The following is a 19,456-nucleotide window of genomic DNA, read 5'->3' on the forward strand; positions in this document are numbered from 1 at the left end:
ACTGAAAAACGGTTTTTTTTTTTGGGAGCGAAGCGTTAGTGCCGATTAGAATACGGTTTTGATCTGTGGCATGGCGAGAACTTGAAGTAATTATTTGGTTAGAGCTTTCCTAATTTCCAAGATGACCGTGTGATTCGGTATCCAGGAAATGTAAGCAATACTACGGGAACTAAATAGTTTCCTCCTTTGAAACTTTGACAAACATTTTGTATTTGTTTCTCTGTCACAAAGCAAATCTTACTTTAAAAGATTATTTTTTCAAAATTAACTCCAAACTACTGCAATTAGTACATATCGTGCACTGCCTCAACGAGTAAGTGAAAAATGCGGGAACAATGGAGAATTTAGTCGTCACCATATTTATTTCCATTTTATAACAGCTAATTTCATATTTGGCCTAGTTCAAAGGCATACATACATACATACATTTCAACGAAGACACTACTGAAATATATGTGGAAAACTTCATAGCAGCTGAACCTTTCCTACATGTGACACGTTATCGCCGTCTCAATGAAACGTCCTTTACTTCCGATATTATTTTGATAAGGGAAAAACACGACATTATAGGAACATGTATAGTACTTGACCCAACTTCAACCATCTCAGCCATTTCGTGCCCCCTATCCATGGATTATATTTTGATTGTTGTGCCCATAGATGACTGAGGCTGACATTGATTTCGATAACGAGGAGGTGTGCGATCCTGACGACACAATTCGGCGAGATCGACGAAATTGCCTTTGAATCTGGGCGGGAGTCGCGAACTTGATTCGAACGCGTCGCGTCTCATTATCATAGCTGATGGGTATATTTTTACTTGACAGGAGCTGTAAAAGGTACAATAACAACAAGATAGAACATACCATCCGATAATCACGCAATATACGCAAAAGAAAATTATAGACGGATCTGCGTAGTTTTCGAATGTGTGGTTTCGTCACAGCGTTCGGTAATTTTACAGACATAAAAAGCAATGTTCATCAACTTTTTCAATATACATATGAATTGGAATTACACCAGACAACGGCTTGGCGTACGCCTTGACACACGTGCAGTGAATTCGCCATTGATACGAATAGTAGAAATGAAGGGAAACAGGGGCCAACCTGGAAGATTTTATAATTTATAGAAGGTTCCTTAGCTAAGAACGCTTCGAACCGGTCTTCATCAGCTGGTAGTTGGTATCTGCAATGTACAATTAGAGGACCAAACATTCTATTTCTATAGGTCTATTGTTTTAGTGCATCCTGATCAATGTGGAAATACTGCGCACGTACGTAAATCTTCCGCAACAGCAATATCAGCATTGCTTCTAAAATTTGCCTTTGTTACCTTCTTCAATAGTATTAAGATCATTCTAATAAATGTATATTGTAACATCTGTAATATAAAATCTGTCAGCAGGTATTCCAGAGTCATCAGAGTTTTAATCCTGCGACGACTTACCTGTCAATAAGAAAAAAAAACTAGGCCGCTAATGAGTACATAGCTCAAAATGAACGATATGGACGACTGAATACTTAACGTACCTGTCCTGATTAATAGTAACAATGGCTTTGATGGGTTGGCCTCGCATTGTTGTCACCTTAATAGAAGAATCAAACAAAATGTGTAATACCTTTCAGAGCACCACACAATAATTTCTTAGAGGATATGCAATATAACGTTATTGTCTATGTACATATAAACGCAAGCGGAGAATGATCCTGCAAATTGCTTGGCTAGGGCAATGGATCCGAGAGCACTACCCCCTGAAAACGTCACCGTTGGCCCTAACAAATGCAAATGCCGGAAATGATCGAGTGTAGCTCGTAGTTTTTGTTCATTTGGAACAAGTAATGGGTAACCTAGGACAAGTCTCAATGTTCTTAACGAAGCACGTTCTTTACTTAGTACCATATAGCACATTTCGTATTCGGCGTTAATAGCTTACCTTATTACAGTTTATGGCCAAAAAAATACCTAACGTTTCTCGTCAGACAAAAGTGCTGCATTCTAGTGCTCCTGATCTGCAGACTCAATGATTTAACTTGTCAGCTGTTAAACTTTTGAGCTTTCATTTACGTATGTTTACGAGATTTTTAGGCTCTGAATCGATTCGGGCCTGACGCCCGAGCAATGTCGGCAGCCCTAATAGGCGCAGTTGCCTTATTCTAAAAATTGCGAATAAGATCAAAATAATGTGTCGAGCTTGTACCTCAATAAGCGATAGGATACGCTGGTCACCGGCCAAAAGGCGTGCATGGAAAACAGATTACGTTGCTGGATGAACGTTCTGAGCAGCAACACATGTACAATGCCTTATACCTAATTTAGGGTCAAAGCACCGAAGTTGTTACTGGGCCTAAATAAGTTGCAACTGTTCGAATGTGTTCGATGGTCAATTTAGGTATATTGATAAACATACTTTAAATGTCAGGGCTTTTTTCCTTTTTTTTTTTTTTACAGAGTTTTACCTGTAGTGAAATTCTATAGCTTGTTGTTTGCTCTCTGGTGACTACGAGCCGGGACCCTCGCAATTCTATGGGCGCGCCGAATGATTTCAGTTCCTGTACAATTGTCTAAAGTAGAAACAGATCCATTAAGTGCGCAGCTCTCGCCTCACTTCAAAATCTTTCTAATTAACAAAATCTAAAGGCTCACTTATGTGTTACCTTGGCATTAGGTATCGGTCGATACAAACTGTAGCCTTTCTCAAAAACAGATTTTCGATCAGGAATACCAGCTACTTAGTCATTTATTGGCTCAATATATTGCTTACCACAAGTTGTTCGTGGTTAAGAATTCTCGTCAGGCTCTCCAGGTCCCGAGGGATTTCAAACGTTTTTTCCCCGATTCGAATTATGATTTTACCATTTTCTGTCGCAATTGTGTATTGCCTAAGGAGTTGAAAGGCGAAAGATCGCGGCAAAAGTATTATCTAATATATTAATTTATATGATTATACGTGAAACAGTGTCTCTCGAATTTAAGCGGTCACTAGAAATGATTGCGTATCTTGGATTCACGTACAGTATCTTTTACACAGTCATTTTCTTTAATTAGTTAAACGTGCACCACGTAATTTTCCGTTGGTAGCTAAGATCCTCTAAGTATAGCCATATATATTTGTGGATTAAATATATCTGCTTTATTGCATCGAATTTACTTGCTTTTTTCATGTTTTTTAATCCCACACAACGTTCCGTTCTGTATTCTATGAATATGGAGTATTGTACAAAGATTATCGGTGCACGAACGCATAGCCATGCTTTTGGATATAGATAAAAAAAAAAAAAAGCAAAAAAAAAAACTATATATTTATAACTTTTCTAACTGATATGCTGAAGACAGATAAATATATGCTTACACTGCGTGGTCGCTTTGTTCAGATGAAGGTTCATCGTCACTGAAAGTAAATGAGATCATACCGCTCTTTTGATCGAACTCCATTGGAATGCGATATTTCGCAAGGAGCTGGAACAGGTCAAATGCTTACGTCAGCACTCTAGATATTCGTTGGCTGCATTCTAGTATTAAATCTTGTTAATTGTATGTCTTTCATATATTGTTATTACTGTATTCGGTGTTGTTAAGGGAAGAAAAAAGGTAAAGATTGCTGCATTTGGAAAGAGGTTCGTAATAAGCAAAGGGGTCTAGAGTTAAAGTAGCAAGTAGTAGAGTTAAAGGTTAAAGTAGCCTTTTTCCTTATGAAAATAATTCTAATAATACTTGTGGGCCTAGCTTGTTTCCCACCCTGTGTACCCAGGACAGTTTAGCTTAAAAGTTCCGAATGCTAAATGCGACCTGAAGTACCTTGAAGAGTTGGAAGGTGATCTCTGGTTTGGTTTTGATGACCTGTTGAAACTTATCGGCATCACGGGGCAATTCGAATCTTTGTCCATTCATGTTAATCACTATCGAAATCAGCCGGTCACCGCGCGTGTGAACCTCTACCTCGATTCTGAAGTATAGATTAAATTCGACGACATGTTCCCCTAAACAGAACAGCCCTTGCGGGGCTATTCGATTCCGGTTTAGCTATTCACTCGTCGCCAATCAGGTGCAATTCGTTAAAAATTAGACTCATTTTGATACTTTTTAGAGATTTTTACGAAATTTAACTTAAGGAACACGTGCGAGCTCGAAAGAAGATTGCGTAGATGCTAATAATAGAATGTTATTATCACGATTACCTGTAAGACGTTGACGTTTCCCTAGTGACAACCACTCGATTATTACTAATTTGTATTGGAACTCCCATTTGCTGCAACCGGGTTACAATCGTCTGAAAAAGAAATTTCATCCGTGCGGGTGAACGATGCGTTCACACGTCTGCAAAAGCCTCCAACTCTCATAGATGGACCCCAACGCTTTATTTGTAATTTATTTCGAAAAATTAGTATGAGAAACGCATGAGGCACTTACTACTACTATCTTTAAGACACTTTGAGGAAGAATAGCAAACTTTCTTTTTTTTCACTGACTAGGCAGCGTATTCAGATCGACAATGTAAAATTTACTATAGTTAAAAAAAAAAATATATATATATATATATAAGTACAGTTAGCTTAAGTTTAGACAGATTTGCGCCTATTCCACACAGATACGCGTATTTTTCTCCAGCTGTTTTGAAAAACAAAAATGCCGTACGCACATCTTTCATGAAATTCGTCACGTACAACGACTTTTGGTTTCCAAAGGTGCATTTGTCAAGTAGGTGGCGATTAATTATTTAGTTACGCGATAAATACACATTCTATACAAACTTTCAGCCTGGTCACGAATGCATAGCTAACGTATTACTATTTCTTTTTTTTTATTTAGGATTTTATATTGCTTCGTAGTTCACACAAATTTGACAGTCACCCAAAGGGGAATACAGTTGTTATTAATGGCAATTATAAGTTAGATTTTTTTCTCGGGTAAACCGTTTACTTGTACGTACCATGAGCATAGTAGGATTCACAAGTGTCTGCAATTTTGGCAGGTCATCGGGCACTTGCAGGACCTGTCCTTGTACCCGAATAAGAAGCCGACCATCCAGCGTCGTAAGCAACTCGTATGAGGGTATGCGTTCAAATATACTGAATTGTCAGGACGAAACTGAATTGTTAATTAGCGAAATAACAGTTATGAAACATAATCGCTTTCGGGTTTTTTCTAAGCAAAAACTTGCAAGAAATTGTTATTGACAACGACCCTGATGCAATTAAAATGTCTAAGATGCGTATATACAAATAAAATGGATTTTCATGCATATATATAAAAAAAAATAATCCGTTTATAAACGTGTGTTTGATTTGACGCCGTGACACAAGTGCTAATTTGATTTAGGCAAAAAATAAGTAGACCAAAAATTGATCATTATAGAACACGCCTATAATTATGACGACCGTAGTAACTTTTTAGTATTCTTGTTATTAAATAAAGTCTAAATTGGTATGACTGGGAAAATATTGAATAAATACAGAGTGTCACTCACCTGGCGACTTCGCGTGAAGGGACGGTCAATGCGTAGTGCGTACGGGCGAGCTCCTGCGTGAGAAGAACGTGGTCAGTGAGATAATTGTTCCAAAGCAAGGGCGTACCGACCACAGATCTAGGATAGCCCTGCAACGCCAGACAACCGTCATTATATACAGTCAAGTCACTACAACAGACTGACGCGCACGGCTACCGTTGTTATCACAGCTATCCACGTCCGAACGCGTGAACACGTCGCTTTATTATAAGAGACGGCGGAACTTGTACACTTATTGGCAAGACGGGGGTATTTGCCAAATCAATCATCATCAGATATGCCAATAGTCGAAACAGGAAAACGAACACAGTGGCCTAACGTGAACGATAATCATTCAGTAAATAGCGGTATCTGAGTATGATGTAGATATGAATGCCACCATAGCATCAACTAAACTCTAATGAATGCTACTGAGTTTGGATCGGACCCTTGAATTTTCAACCACAAAAGGCGCCTTGATCAATACTTAATAACAAGAAATAATAACACTTACTTGTCACGTCAGCCTGCGGCAAAGTTATAATAATAATATAAAACACACGCTATATATATATATATATATATATATATATATATATATATATATATATATATATATATATATAATCGTATTGATGTAGCGGTAGTGCGGAATAGATTCAGGCAGGCAATCATTGAGCCACAGTGATCAAGCAGGTTACCCCCTGTGGTGTGCTGATCGTTGGTAAAAACACATCTTTTACTCGAGGAAAGAATAAATTATTAAGTATGAAAGCTCGTAACTCATGCAACGTACTAAAACGATGGTGTAGATGTATTCAGGATGTTGTTCCCATAAGAGGCGCAAACGATCTGCTTCTTGAGGCAATGTATACGTCGACTGATCGACGTGAACTAATACCTACGAACGAACGAATAAAAAAAAACACAGAAATAAAGTATTAGTCGAAAAACAGCTAGAGGACATCTTACACTCATTTGGTTCAGTATTACCTGATTATTGTTGTACGACATACGGAAAGATACATGGATTATGTGTATCGTGTGTCATACTTGCAAATCACGCTGACAGGTATAACACACAGTCTACATGTTATATGTCGCAGTATATGCCTAGCACATACACATAGCTGAACTAACGATGCCAAGTAAATAGCTAACTTATTTAACAATAATAAGGAAATTAATAAATAAGAAGAATTACCTAGAATAACTGGATTATTTTCAAACAACTTCGTGCAGCCGCTGGCCTGCTTGGAGTAAAACCTTCTAGGGCCTACACTGTAAACGAAAACTTTTACGATAATATGAACTAGGCATTTTCTTCTATCTAAATTTTTCAACCCATGGTACACCCTTAGCCTTATATTTCACCTATAGTGAATCACCCCGGATATGAACCGAAAGGTAATACTACAAATTGCTTCTACTACAAAGGGCAGGTCACATTGCGGATACGGAGTATTATATCCCACATTTGTTTTCATAGATTGTCGGTTACTCGTCAATGGGTCTCGATGAATCTAGGCTTCTCTGCAACAGTACAAAACAATATGGTAATAGTATGGGGCCATAGAAGTCATCTATCAACGTTAAACCAGTGATGTTTACCACAGTAACACACTCAACGCATTAGTCACCCAGACCACAGCACCATAGGCCATCTTAACTAAGCGTAATGGGTATGATACGAATATCCTCAGTGATAACAAGCAATAAGGACGATTGGAAAACAGAGTTCAACTTGCCAACTGCAATATTACCTGGTCACCGGGAAGTTGTTGCACGTTGATCGAGTCTATCGAAGGTTTTCTAACGATAATTATTTGGCCTGATTGCATCTGGACTGGAACACCCAAAAGAGAGAGGCTGGATACTAATAGCTGTAAAATGAATTTAATCATTACTTAGTAATTGACAAACAAAATTATTCTGCATGATCGGCATTTGTTAACATTGAAATAACATCATCGAATGACCGAAGCTGGTTTGATCAGCAGATTACGGCCTTAGCGTGCATTGTGACAAATAAATGGGTACGCTGCTCCCAGTTTGCTAAACCAGATAACTATGCGGTCCATACAACGGCGTATGATTATTACTAGGGTAAGCTTTCGTCAGTCAACTGATAACAGTATCCGTTTTTGTTTTCTTCTTCAAACTAAGATCTCTCCATGTCAGTAAGTCAATAGGGAAATTGTTATCTCCAACATGTCCATTTCTATCCTAGAAAAGAAATCCGGAGATTTGATACATCGCAAGCATTTCTAGGCTATATGCCTACTTTATCTGTTGTCTCCTGTTTATGTAAATGTGTTATCCTGCTGTGCTTGTAAAGGGGAAAGTCCCAATAACTGGAAGCAAGGAAATGATGGGTTCGAAACGATTTCTGCTCGTAACTACCTAGAATAACGTTATTCACTGTTATTTTTATCACGTAATACATTACTCCAATTAGGCCGCGCTACGCTGCTAACCTTGAGCATCAGTGTTGCTTAGCAGGTTACATGAGTCAATTTGATGAGGTATCGCTAAATACATCTTCGCCAATTATAGGCAGCTAGGCCGAATCGAATAACATTGACTTTGGATTCCACAAACTAAATTACAAAACATTGGACAGCTCGTCCTATTTCAGTTTCATTGGATGTACGTAGATGTTGTTCCTATAGAGCCCTTAGCTTATCGAAATGTTCCCATATTCAATATTTAGCTGTTACCAAACGACTGCATCTACCTGAACCTGTTCGGCATCAAGCACCCTGTTCATTTTCGGCAGCTCGTCAGGCATAGTGAATCGTTGTCCTTCGAAAATGATCACAATACGTCCGTCCCTCGTGGACTGCAACGAAGGTTGTCCGTTAGTCATGGCGCTCTCATGCGATTCAGACAATTGGTTCTGGTCGTTATAGTTCGGAGCTTCTTCTGGACCTAGAACAGGATATTCTTCGGTAGCATCATTCCTCCTTTCCAACAAAGAAGTAGCGTATGGGCCATTCGTTGTCGACGCAACGCTGCTCAGACGAATGCAAAATCGCTCATCAATTAACCCTGTACGGAGGAGCTGCATCTACGAACAACAGCTGTAGAATCCAACCTGATAGCTAAGCAGACCGCTAACTAGACATGGTACTAGTGAATAAAAATCATTATAAATTACCAAAATAAGGTGAAATAAGTATAGAAGGTATATCGTGAAACATGACAAATTAATATTTCATTATACATTATCAAGTACATTGTCTGCGTTAATTTCACGATGGTCAGAGCTAAGTGTTTTTTTCGATTATTCAATAAAAATTATCAATACGACAGTCTAGCTAAGATTAGGAATCCGTCACCGACCCATTTTAGGGTTTAGAAAATAAGTTATAGTTAGATGACATCATTAATGACGGTCACACTATCCGTAGTCGGTGAGCAGATTCTCAATAGTGATATATAACTTCTACTACGATAAGAAATGTTAAACAGCCATAAAACTTATTACCTTTGTTGAGGCAATGTAATTTCAAGGGTTGCCAGATCTATTTCTATTCCATTTTCTCGGAAGGTCTGGAAATTCATTTCGTTAGTGTTATGCAATGAAATGATTTACCAGTTATCATTATTTAGGTTGAATCCCGATTAGGTTTCCATGCTCGCTTTTGTAACTGTAACTTGAAGCCGAGGTCTACTAATCAATATGGCCACAAAAGAGCACTGTACACGGGAAACTATAAGTGTGCTTACGCACACGTTATCTGAGCTGGGTTAACTTGCATGATATTTGGTAAGTTAACAACTGTACTACGCAATCAAAGATTTACCTCCAGCAGGTGATAGATGACATGCTGATCTTCCTGGATATATTTCCGAAGAACATCTCTTTCAGCGGGCAAAGCGATCTTCCGTTGATTGATTATAACGGTGACAGCTGTATCGGCTGTTGTCGTCCTGTCGATTTGCACACGTGGGCCCTTATCAATGATATCCGAATCAAAAATTATCTGATGATCCTCAAACTTCACAGGAAAGCCTTCATTTTGTGCGGTGACGAATAACACCTGCGAATTTCCGGCAAAACTTTAAGGTATTGCCTTGTCCCGTAATAGAGGTGAAGGAAGCTTTAATCAGGGAGAATAATTTGATCTGATCATGTCCTATTGACAACTCTACGAGGCCCTGCGGCAAAAGTTCAGTATTACCATTTCTGTGGATTAAGCTTGAAAATGATCAAGTATGTAGCTGATTATTTTAAATAGTATAGTTTAGCTTGTGCCGACACAAAGTAGTAGTTTCAAGTTGCCTGTTGTATTATTAAATTCTCTAAATATTAGGCGTATAAATAAATTAGATGTTTTTCTAGCTATTATTCAGCTTTATTTTCTAGATTTGTGTGAAGCCTCAAGCATCGCAGTAATGGTCCTGCAGTCATTTGTCGTTTATCATTCGGTTTACGGATTTCCCTCTCTATCTAAGTTCATCACGTTGAAGGATGCCGGGAAGTACTTCGAGGTCGTTTATATGCAGAATCCGCGATCAATATGGCGATATAGCATAGATAGTAATCGTTGGTAGACTCCTTTAGCAAGCCACCTTGTCGATGTTTGCAAGACAGACTCAATTAACACCTAGAACCGAACTGGTATGTCCTGTTGCTTGGATAGCATTCCATTACATTTGAAAAATGAAAATAGCATGCAATGAGAAGCTTTAGTGATCCTCAGTAGCGCTGTATATGGGCGTCAGTGCTGTCAGGACAGCGAATCGCAGGAAGGCACAGAACGATTCGCGAAGTGCAAAACACTCACTGAAAGTTACTTGGTGATGATAAAATAGTGCTAAAGACTTCTCCGCGTATCCGCAAACGACGTAGATAGGCAATAGGCATACGATGCGTACGTCGTGTCGACACTGAGTTCAATGTGGAATCGACTTGCCTGCAGTTGCTGCTCGGTGAGAGCCTGAGACATCCGCGGCAGATCCTCAGGGAAGCGGAAACATTGGCCTTCGGCTGTTATCTGTATGGAGCCATCCACGACCTCTATTGGCATTTGAGTGTAGTTGAGTGGCGTTATAGAGCTTATAGAACTCTCATGACTCGTGGAAATCGTGTGCTCGGTCGACGTACCTAAAGCTTCTTCTTTTATTCTGGACAGTGTAATAAAAAAAAAAAGAAGAAGAAGCTGTAGTGTTTAATAATAATAATAATAATACCTAGATGTTACGAAGATAAGAGTAGTAATAGCACGCGGATAACTGAATTTGATAGATTTATATCGTAATATAAATAATTAATAAGACCTGTGAATTATATTATATTTTAATTTACTCACGTTTTGTTCATCAGCTCTGTTACAGCTTAATGGGTTAGTCGGCATTAACTACTCCCGTAGAACGAGACGAACGCGATAGAACAATGGGTTTTCTAAAGCATTCATAGACAAATGTTAAGTCCCTATTTTTTCAATGCTAAGCCGACATTCTATTTTGTGTGCTTGGTAAGTACTCACTCAGTCGGCCGGGTCTCATGGACTATCCGCTTAGTCGACGCCAGTTTGTTTATATCCAGTTGACCATTTAGAGCTTTAAGTTTCTGAAAAATATAAACACAATTAATTTCACTTCAAGCGCTATTAGATTTATCTAGCTTTCGATAGATGGGGTCTGGGGGGTAATCTTCGACCAAAAGGTACCAACGACATTCGCGAAGAGGCAAGAACGTTTATACAGTGACAGATCACATTAGCTGGCCAACCAAGCGAATGAAATGTAACATACGTCAAAGACAAATAATCCGAGATGCTTTTTATCTATATATTGATAGAATATATTGATACATTCGATAGAACAACTGCTATCGTACCTCCAATACGTTGAACGTCATCGAAGGCTGTTCCGCTAAGTACTTAATGAGAAGTTGGTTTTCGGCCGGTAAGTTAAACGAATTGCCATTGATAGTGACAACTTGAGTGCCGGTAGAAGTCGTCATAGTTGAAACAGACGCGTCAGCATTGGTGATTTTCGTTGAGGTCCAGGAAATTCGGTTCGGTGCTGACTGAGTGACTGGGAAACCAAGAACTTTTAACTCTACGAATAGATGCTGCAAGCATGTATTCACGCAATAAAAAAATGGAAAAAAGAAGCAAATTAACTTTCACGAAGTGGTTATTTGCGCTAATCTTCCGGAGCAAGAACCAACAGAAACCTGCATGATAACTTAGTAATCGTGTTCAATGTTATGCTATCTAGCTTCGAGTGTTCCTCTCTTTGTTAGAAGTAAAAATGCATTTGTCACCCAGAATCATATGGCCTAGGATGCATTCGAGACGCCTTAAACGTTTCGGCGCCAATCAACCCTTCGAGCAATTCTTCGAATAAAAATTCCTTGTTCATTTAGCGGTTCTTTTAGAACATTTGTCGTATTAAGTATTATACGGTATTTACCTTGAGCTCTGTCGTGTCATTCAATTGAATGCGCTCGATTTCTTCAGGGATTTTGTAAACGCAGCCATGTATCGTTACAATCATCTGACCTTGAGAGTTGACTACAATAGGGTATTCCAACTGCCCGTGGATTAGCTTGCTGAACACCAATGAAAACATATTATATTTATATTTACTATATTCATACGACAACCTCCGCATTTTTTATAGTGAATATAAGTTCATTTGATAATTTATTATATGAGTATAAAAAAGATTATAGTGGAAGTACTGTGCGATTCGTTAAGGTCCTTTCTTCATTTTCTACGGTAGCCTCGCAGAGAGTCCATGATGACCATTAGCTCGAAGGTAAACGCAACGTTATCAGTTTGCCCTTTTTGAAAAAAAATTATTTTTAGCTACGCGTTTCTTTAAGCCGGAAGCTAAAGGTCCAGCACAACTTTTAGACGACTGACAGGGCTCTTTAATTTCATAACTCATAATGAAATTCGTTTCGGTTCTTCCGCGTAGATCTTTTAAGGGCAGTTTTGTGTTGACACACCTTGAGATCTCTTCAGTTTCCTCAATGTGAGTGACATCCATCTTCGGAGCCTCTACACGAGTCTTCATCACTCTTGGAGTGTTTGTCTCTTGCACGCGCCTCGTTCTCGTTGCAGCGTCATGTGCTGCCTGAAAAACAACGGCTGGCGGTACAGTTTATCATACCACTCAGAGCTAATAGGATATCCATACGACCTATCATATTTGGTATGGGTGTCAGAAGTGAAACGCAACTTTGTACTGCGAACGGCTATTCCACCTCAAGAAAGGACAGCATCAGCACAAGCGTCTATATGAAATATATTATTAGATACAACTAGGTTTTCGCTAGAGGTTTGAAGCGTGAATTTTGCCCCATTTCGTTCTCGGACCACCTCACATACCACAGGATTAGTAGACATATACCAACAAATGATTGGCAGCGAAACTCACGTGCTCTATGGTAACATTCAAGCTCTCAAGAAATTGTTTCGTTTGCGTTTGGTCATGGAGAAACGCCTTGATCTCATCCGGAATCAGGTTTTCATAAGTATGAATATCCTGCAACATATATAGCCAATCAGAAAGGTCTCTGTCAAATAGCGCGGTGAAAATCTAGCTAAAACAATTAACGCGTGTAGCCATCTCTAACTAAAAGCGCAATGAATACGTAACAGTAAGCATTAGGTAATGCAGGATCGCTCTGTATATAAACGCCTGCCTGCATCTCTTCCCCTTGTCTCCGGTGCTGCCAACGAAAAACAACAAGCCTTCAAAAAAGATCCAAGTTGATCAACCCGTGTCCTAAAAATTAGCAGAACTTACGGTGTCATCGAGCTTCTGGCTACTCATAGTAACGATGAGGTTGACAAATTTTTTATTCTGCAAGATGTCTTCAATGCATTCGAATGTGCATACGTTGTTTGCAGTCGTGTCATCAATCGATCCGAAGGGGTCTTCTCCGGGCCGATCAGACGATATCGTGGGTAGAAGGCATGCCAAAAGCAAAACAAGCGGACCCAGTCCTCGCCCTTTAGGCCACTCAACGAAATTTTCCGGCAGCATTTTGTATGGCGTTTGGGATTTTGGAAACCTGTTCACACTAAGCAGTAATTATGCAAAGAGCGTTATAACAAATTTGCGAAAAAAAAATAGCACGTTCCTGTTGCAATCAGAAACGTCTCATCTTATCTCAGCCAACATGTCTCAGCTACACGTTATTAGATGCTTCCTGAGATGAGACACGTTTGTTCGGCCAGGCTCAATTTTTGTTTCACCACGCAGCTTCTAGAGCCCATCTCAAGACTTTACTGTACGGTGGCTGATCGCCAGTCATTTTGGATGAAGTAACAGCATAAAATCGCCTTGAGAAATAACTAGCGAGCGCCCTAGCGAACCATACTAACAAACGTCGTGCACTCTATATAACAGCTGTAAAAGATATACCTGCCGCGTAATGTCGTCAACTCCGGTTTCGCTTCTCTTGCTTTCTAGTTTCTATATTATAGTGGCATTCGATCACGCGCTAATCACCAACGAGTCATATGGGGTACACTTGAAAAGCCAGATATTATGTCGTTATTGGGAACTAACTGATCGTACATATTGCTCGATTCGAAGTAATGGCTGAGAACTTCAACCGGTACTGATACCTGTGCAAAGCAGTTACGTACGAGTCATGTTTAGAAGTGAGAAATAATGACAAATGCTGGACTATTTATGGACGACCCGCCATCGCTAATCAGCGTAATAGTCCTAATAAACACGTTAGATTTCGTTACAGTATTTCGCCGATATCGAGTACCTAATGGACTGTAACTTCTAAATAAGGTGTTGGAAGTACAATACGGTATTATTTGTCATGAACAAAGGTTAGGTTTTCAAGATATTTGCATTTCGGCTTCTGGAGAACTTACTGTTTAAAATGTCAGTACTAACTCTAAGTTCGTATCGAAATGAGATGTACGATCCCACACGATCATATTAGATCCTCAACATTGTGCTCCGCAAGAACTGTTGACAAATTATAGCAAAAAAACTTGATAAAAAAATTTCCGTTTATCGAAAAATACGTGTATAAATATACTCCAGGCATTTATCAAAATCATTCTAGGTACAGTAATATATTGGTCCTATAACAGGGAGTCCTTGCCTAAATAACAGCAAAACACAAAATGTCGCAAGGAAGCCAAATTTATGCCCGTACAATAGCTACTCTTTGCGAGAAGGGAACGAAAAAGCAGCTTAAATAGTCCAGGTATGAAATATTCGGAAAGCTACACGAGGTAACAAAGTAAATAATGCCCATGTGTCGCATTTCTTCTGCCGTTGGAGGCAAAAGGATGTTCCGTGTAAGCGCTACTTGCACATATTTGATCATTATGAATAAGTGCTAGTAATGTTCCTATTGCGACCTTGCCTTTCCTTTTTCAAGCCTACTTTGTTCCCACCCTAATAAAAATGATCATAATAACGTCTCGTCAACAGCGTAGTCCACAGATATTATGGAGCCGTTATGCGTACGTCACTGATGTTCGTCAGTGAGTATGGAAACAACCGGCCGATCACCAAATTCTCGTGTACTAATCAACGGTAACGCAATTGTGATCATTGTACAATGTTATATACTCCCAATCTGCTTAAAGATGCGTTACTGATCGATATTTTTTCACACTGAACAAGCTTTCTAGATCACATCTTAAATTTCGTAGAGCGTCAAATCTTAGGTTGGAAAGAACCACGGAACAGAAAATTAGCTGCGGTACTTCCTCGGAAACATAGACTAATACGGCAAATGATTATGCGTTTACGTTCACCTGTACCGTTAATTAGATTCGTGGCTTTGATGTTTACCAGACCTACTGTCTACGCTTGTTGCCATTCTGAACAGGCACGTAAGTCCCGTCCTGTGTTTTCTCTATACTGGAAAGAAACTGTTCATCTGTTCCACCGGAGCAGTTAGGATTACGTCGACTTTTACCATCTTTCTAATCGAGTAATAGCCGCTGTCATTTATCGTTTGGTTTCTCTAATTTACACTTACTTATGGTCAAACCTTTCCTTTGCCTCATTCTATTCGCATCACAAGCGTTTAACCTTAATTGTAACTACAGATAGGCTTTATATCCTTAGCCGACTTGAAAAAGTTGTCTGAATATCTTAGTGAGCACCCTATCGCTAAGATTATTACTTAAAGTGGTTCACTAAATTGAATGATGGGGCTTTCTACCTGACAAATGTACCGTATCGCACTCGTAGAGTTTGGCGTACAATGCCTCGACCCATTTTGCGAAACAAGGTAAATGCTCGATAAGTTTACAAGTTTCATCTACGAGGTGTTCCCCATTTACGGGACAAACTTTTTGAGATACGGTTGCAGCTTTTATATGACGGACAAATGTAGTCATCGCAAAATCATTCGAAATGGCAACGTCTCTTGTACTTGAAGTACAATCTCGGCAGAGACAGGATAACAGTAGCCTTGTGGATTGTAAATATGCTTTATGATAATACCGTATGATATTAGCAGACTAAAAATAACGCCATAAACAAGAACAACCATTATCTGCTTAATCCATAACGAGTGCATTATCGATCTTTTTCCTAACATTTTAAATCAGGTCAGCTTCCGTAAGACTAAAATCAATGACACTTCATCATTAGCTTACTAGACCTTTAGAGAGACAGGTACGCGATCACCACGCGATGTATATGACGGACCGATGATCGCTAGTCTAACGCCACGATTTCTTCACTGAACTTCACATTTTTAATACGTATGTATTTTATTTTACCGTATCGGGAACGCTGCTCATCCACTTCTGTCACGCAAACATATCTTCGCATTCTTTTTTTTACAAATGTTCCACAAAAGTAAATATTATTTTACTTCAAGTATTCGTCATTGATTTGACGTTGATTTTCGTCAAATGTCAGTTTGCTTCCGTAATATATATATGATCAATAATTGACTGATCAAAATCGAATGAATTTGTTTGACTAATATGGATCGACTGTTTAAGACGAGCCTTGGATAGGGTATCGTAAGATATTTCTTCTACAAGAAGTATGAGAAAGCCATGGGTTCCGCCATGCCATGCTACACCACTCATCTGAAAATGTTTCTAGCTCTATGTTCACTAGTTAATTGTTGATAAGACCGAAATACGTTATATGTGTCAACGTACGCGTAAACGCTGCTAATGAGATCCGAGCTCACGACTGTATTAAAAGCTAATTTTCATACGACGTTTTCAAATACTGACGCATAGAATCGTCAGTGATTTTACTGAAATCGCTAAGGTCTCGTTTTTACTTCTGCTTAAATTTTTTCTCAATTTTTTTAAATTTAAAAAATTCGCGCTAAAATTTTGGAACAATAGCTACCCATTACTAAATGTTGTTGCTAAATAACTCGAGTCAACAAGCGCTAATTATCTGTTTCGTTTGTCGCACTTACCCCTTGAATGCGGTACAGTTTCCAGCAATAATCAATAGACGTGCTCAGCCTAATTTCTATTACTATTAATCGTTCTGGTCTTCACAAGCGGTGCTGTCTTGTATCTCCTACAAAAGAGCGGTATCAGTAAAATTGTGTCCTTTTTATCAAGATGGCCAAGATCTAATGTTCCCTTCGCCCGCAATCGTTCCAGAGAAGCTCGAGGTGAACGGAAGTATTCAGAGGGAAAGCACTTTAGTTAGCCCTGGCAGGCTTCTACTCACTACACTGACCGGCTCTATCCAACTACTACACAAACTCTTTTCTGTAGATTTGATTGAACAAAAAGTTACTTTACCCTTTGCAACGGCATCCAGGCACAAGGGGTTCTGCCCGACAGATAGGCGGACCCCTATAAACTGGGTCGCCTCGAGCTTAGCATCAGGTCGGGAATCGATATGTGATCTTTCGAAATTGACGTGACCGACAATGAAATCGGCTACTGCTTTCCGCTGGCCTGATCTGGCCGACAGGCGTAAGGTCAATATATGTTCTTAATAATTAACCTCATAGCATGGTAATTGCTTCGTGAACGCCACTCGACGCATGACGATCGTCATGAATCAGCAAGTGATGCAGCCTTTTTTACCGGTGTAGACCATTATAAGCTTCTGTGTGTGTGTGTGTGTGTGTGTGTGTGTGTGTGTGTGTGTGTGTGTGCGCGCTATTGTTGCAGTTTGCCCCTCTGAGTCATATTTCGTACGTCTGATTCCATCAGCCATCAAGAAATAGGTTGTGCTACGCATCTAGTAGGAAAAAACGAGTGCAACTGTTTTTTTTTTTGCCTACAGGCAAAAGGGGTAGCGGATCAATTCAGGCTGGTGACATGCAGATCAGATGCATTTAGCATACATAGTCAAAACGTCAGTAGATGCTGTTGTTCATATTCATTAAACCTACTTAGATTGCATCAGTTGACGCGCCCATAGGCCTAGTTCGTTTTCCTATCAGAAAAGGAGGCAGGCCATAGACCCTACTGTTTGTTTCTTATTGTACACTTGGCACCGAATGATGGATGTTTCTCACGAAAAAGGTGGCGGAATATGCAAGGCAAGCAAACGAGATTACCATATATTTGCATACGTTGATACGCTACCATCGGCTCGCTTTCGGTAAGCCGACAATTATACAGTAACTAACATTAATTCATATCATGCAGCAGCAAATACCGAACCGTGATGAAAGATCGTATCACTTAACTGAAGAGCAGATCTGACCTGAAGGCATTATTTTCATTCTATTGATATTAGATGATAGATCTTACACAAATCAGCAAACGGTTTGAAAACGGACACACAAAATAACAGTTTTAATGGCAAACCTTACATATGGGCTTTTGAGAGGAACATACTGTATTTATAGTGTGCACTATTGTTCTTATGACAGTACAGTGGCCTATTGAATTTAAGGACATTAGTGAGATGGCCTAGATTCAAAGTTATCACGAAACAAAATGTCTCAGACTAGAAATAATCGGTTGTCTAAAGATATGACTAGCGGCTTAAGTACCGGATGTAGAAGCTCGAAACATTTGAATTAAATACATAACCCAAACGCGTTTATTAGTCATCTCAACTGTAAATGCGTTATAATAAAAAAGAAACGACGGATAGATGGGCAATGTTATGGGAAAAGTTTCAATTATAACAACGCGGTTCATAACGTAATGCTCTTCAATGCTTATACCTCGACTTCTACACCGAACCAATTTCTAGGATATTAAATATATATTATTATATATTAAATAACTATAATAAATAAAACACATCAAAATATAATTCTCGAACGTGTTATGAGAGCTTTTACGCTATCGTAACTGTCATATCTAACGTTTTCATGTATCATAAACATGGTCGATTTCGGATGTTTTCACTTTACGAATTGAGGTTTGAAGTCGACTGACTGTTAGATATCTGCTGAGAAAAAAAAAAAAAAAAAACGTACATTTCGGCCAACGAATCCGTCCTTTGTACATTTTTTTTTTATCGATTGTAGGTCTAATATGCTTGATTTGTGAACTTTGCTTTTCGCTAAAGCGTTTTGTTGAAATTGAATTTTTACCAATGGTCGGTGCCCAAGATGAGTTTCTAGTTCGTATTAACAAAATATAGTATAATAGATCCATAGAAATGACAAAAATGCTTCAAATACCGACAGAAAACTGACGTCTGTCTCACTTGCTTGTATTCGAAAGCTTTAAGAAGCTGTGATCTTATGTCAAGCGGCGCCATTCTTCTGCCTCTTGCAATTAGGCCAGGTATCCATCGCCGCGAAATTGCCATGTAATAGACAACACGAACAACGGCTACACAGATAATGTGTGTTTTGTCGCTAATTTGACATCTTTACCATATAGACAATCAGTCATACCTGCAGGGCATTAGGTCTTCAACAAGTGCCTCAAAGCTCTATCCTTCACCGAATACATGACTAGTCATTAAAAGTCTATGGCCAATCAATCGCGCAGCCGACAGTGCCACGACAAATGTCAGTACAATGCGTTTCGCTGGAGTACAGCTTTTGTG

At 39.1% G+C, this 19,456-nt stretch overlaps 1 protein-coding gene across 9 annotated transcripts; it reads right to left on the reverse strand.

The window, feature by feature from the left end:
- Positions 1-339: 339 nt before the first annotated feature.
- On the reverse strand, positions 340-19,410 carry LOC111245525 (uncharacterized). Of its 9 annotated transcripts, XM_022793996.2 has the most exons (24): positions 17,230-17,558; positions 16,893-16,999; positions 13,259-13,535; positions 12,887-12,994; positions 12,456-12,583; positions 11,915-12,053; positions 11,334-11,570; positions 10,981-11,063; positions 10,408-10,618; positions 9,295-9,531; positions 8,976-9,040; positions 8,223-8,499; positions 7,249-7,368; positions 6,282-6,386; positions 5,468-5,595; positions 4,931-5,069; positions 4,179-4,270; positions 3,799-3,946; positions 3,353-3,459; positions 2,765-2,882; positions 2,460-2,564; positions 1,533-1,588; positions 1,110-1,188; positions 340-830 (listed from the first exon to the last, which is right to left on the reverse strand). In XM_022793996.2, the coding sequence occupies exons 3-24, from the start codon at positions 13,496-13,498 to the stop codon at positions 624-626; spliced, it is 3,129 nt and encodes a 1,042-aa protein (XP_022649731.1). In that variant the 5' UTR covers positions 13,499-13,535; positions 16,893-16,999; positions 17,230-17,558; the 3' UTR covers positions 340-623. The 9 variants fall into 9 exon arrangements, with proteins under 9 accessions (XP_022649731.1, XP_086836530.1, XP_086836527.1 ...); XM_086980404.1 differs by lacking the exons at positions 16,893-16,999; positions 17,230-17,558 and adding an exon at positions 19,302-19,410 and having other exon boundaries at positions 5,468-5,520; XM_086980401.1 differs by lacking the exons at positions 16,893-16,999; positions 17,230-17,558 and adding an exon at positions 19,302-19,410.
- Between the last annotated feature and the right edge of the window lie 46 nt (positions 19,411-19,456).

The sequence above is a fragment of the Varroa destructor genome, unplaced genomic scaffold (assembly GCF_002443255.2).
Source record: "Varroa destructor unplaced genomic scaffold, Vdes_3.0 BEIS01000002.1, whole genome shotgun sequence".
NCBI classification, from domain to species: Eukaryota; Metazoa; Arthropoda; class Arachnida; order Mesostigmata; family Varroidae; genus Varroa; species Varroa destructor.

Excerpts from the sequence above, each read along its gene's own strand:
- LOC111245525 (XM_086980401.1), bottom strand. Across the intron at positions 6,387-7,248 it reads AACAACTTCCCGGTGACCAG|GTATTAGTTCACGTCGATCA; the intron begins GTAATATTGCAG and ends GTTCGTTCGTAG. Across the intron at positions 1,589-2,459 it reads GCTATAGAATTTCACTACAG|GTGACAACAATGCGAGGCCA; the intron begins GTAAAACTCTGT and ends TCTTCTATTAAG.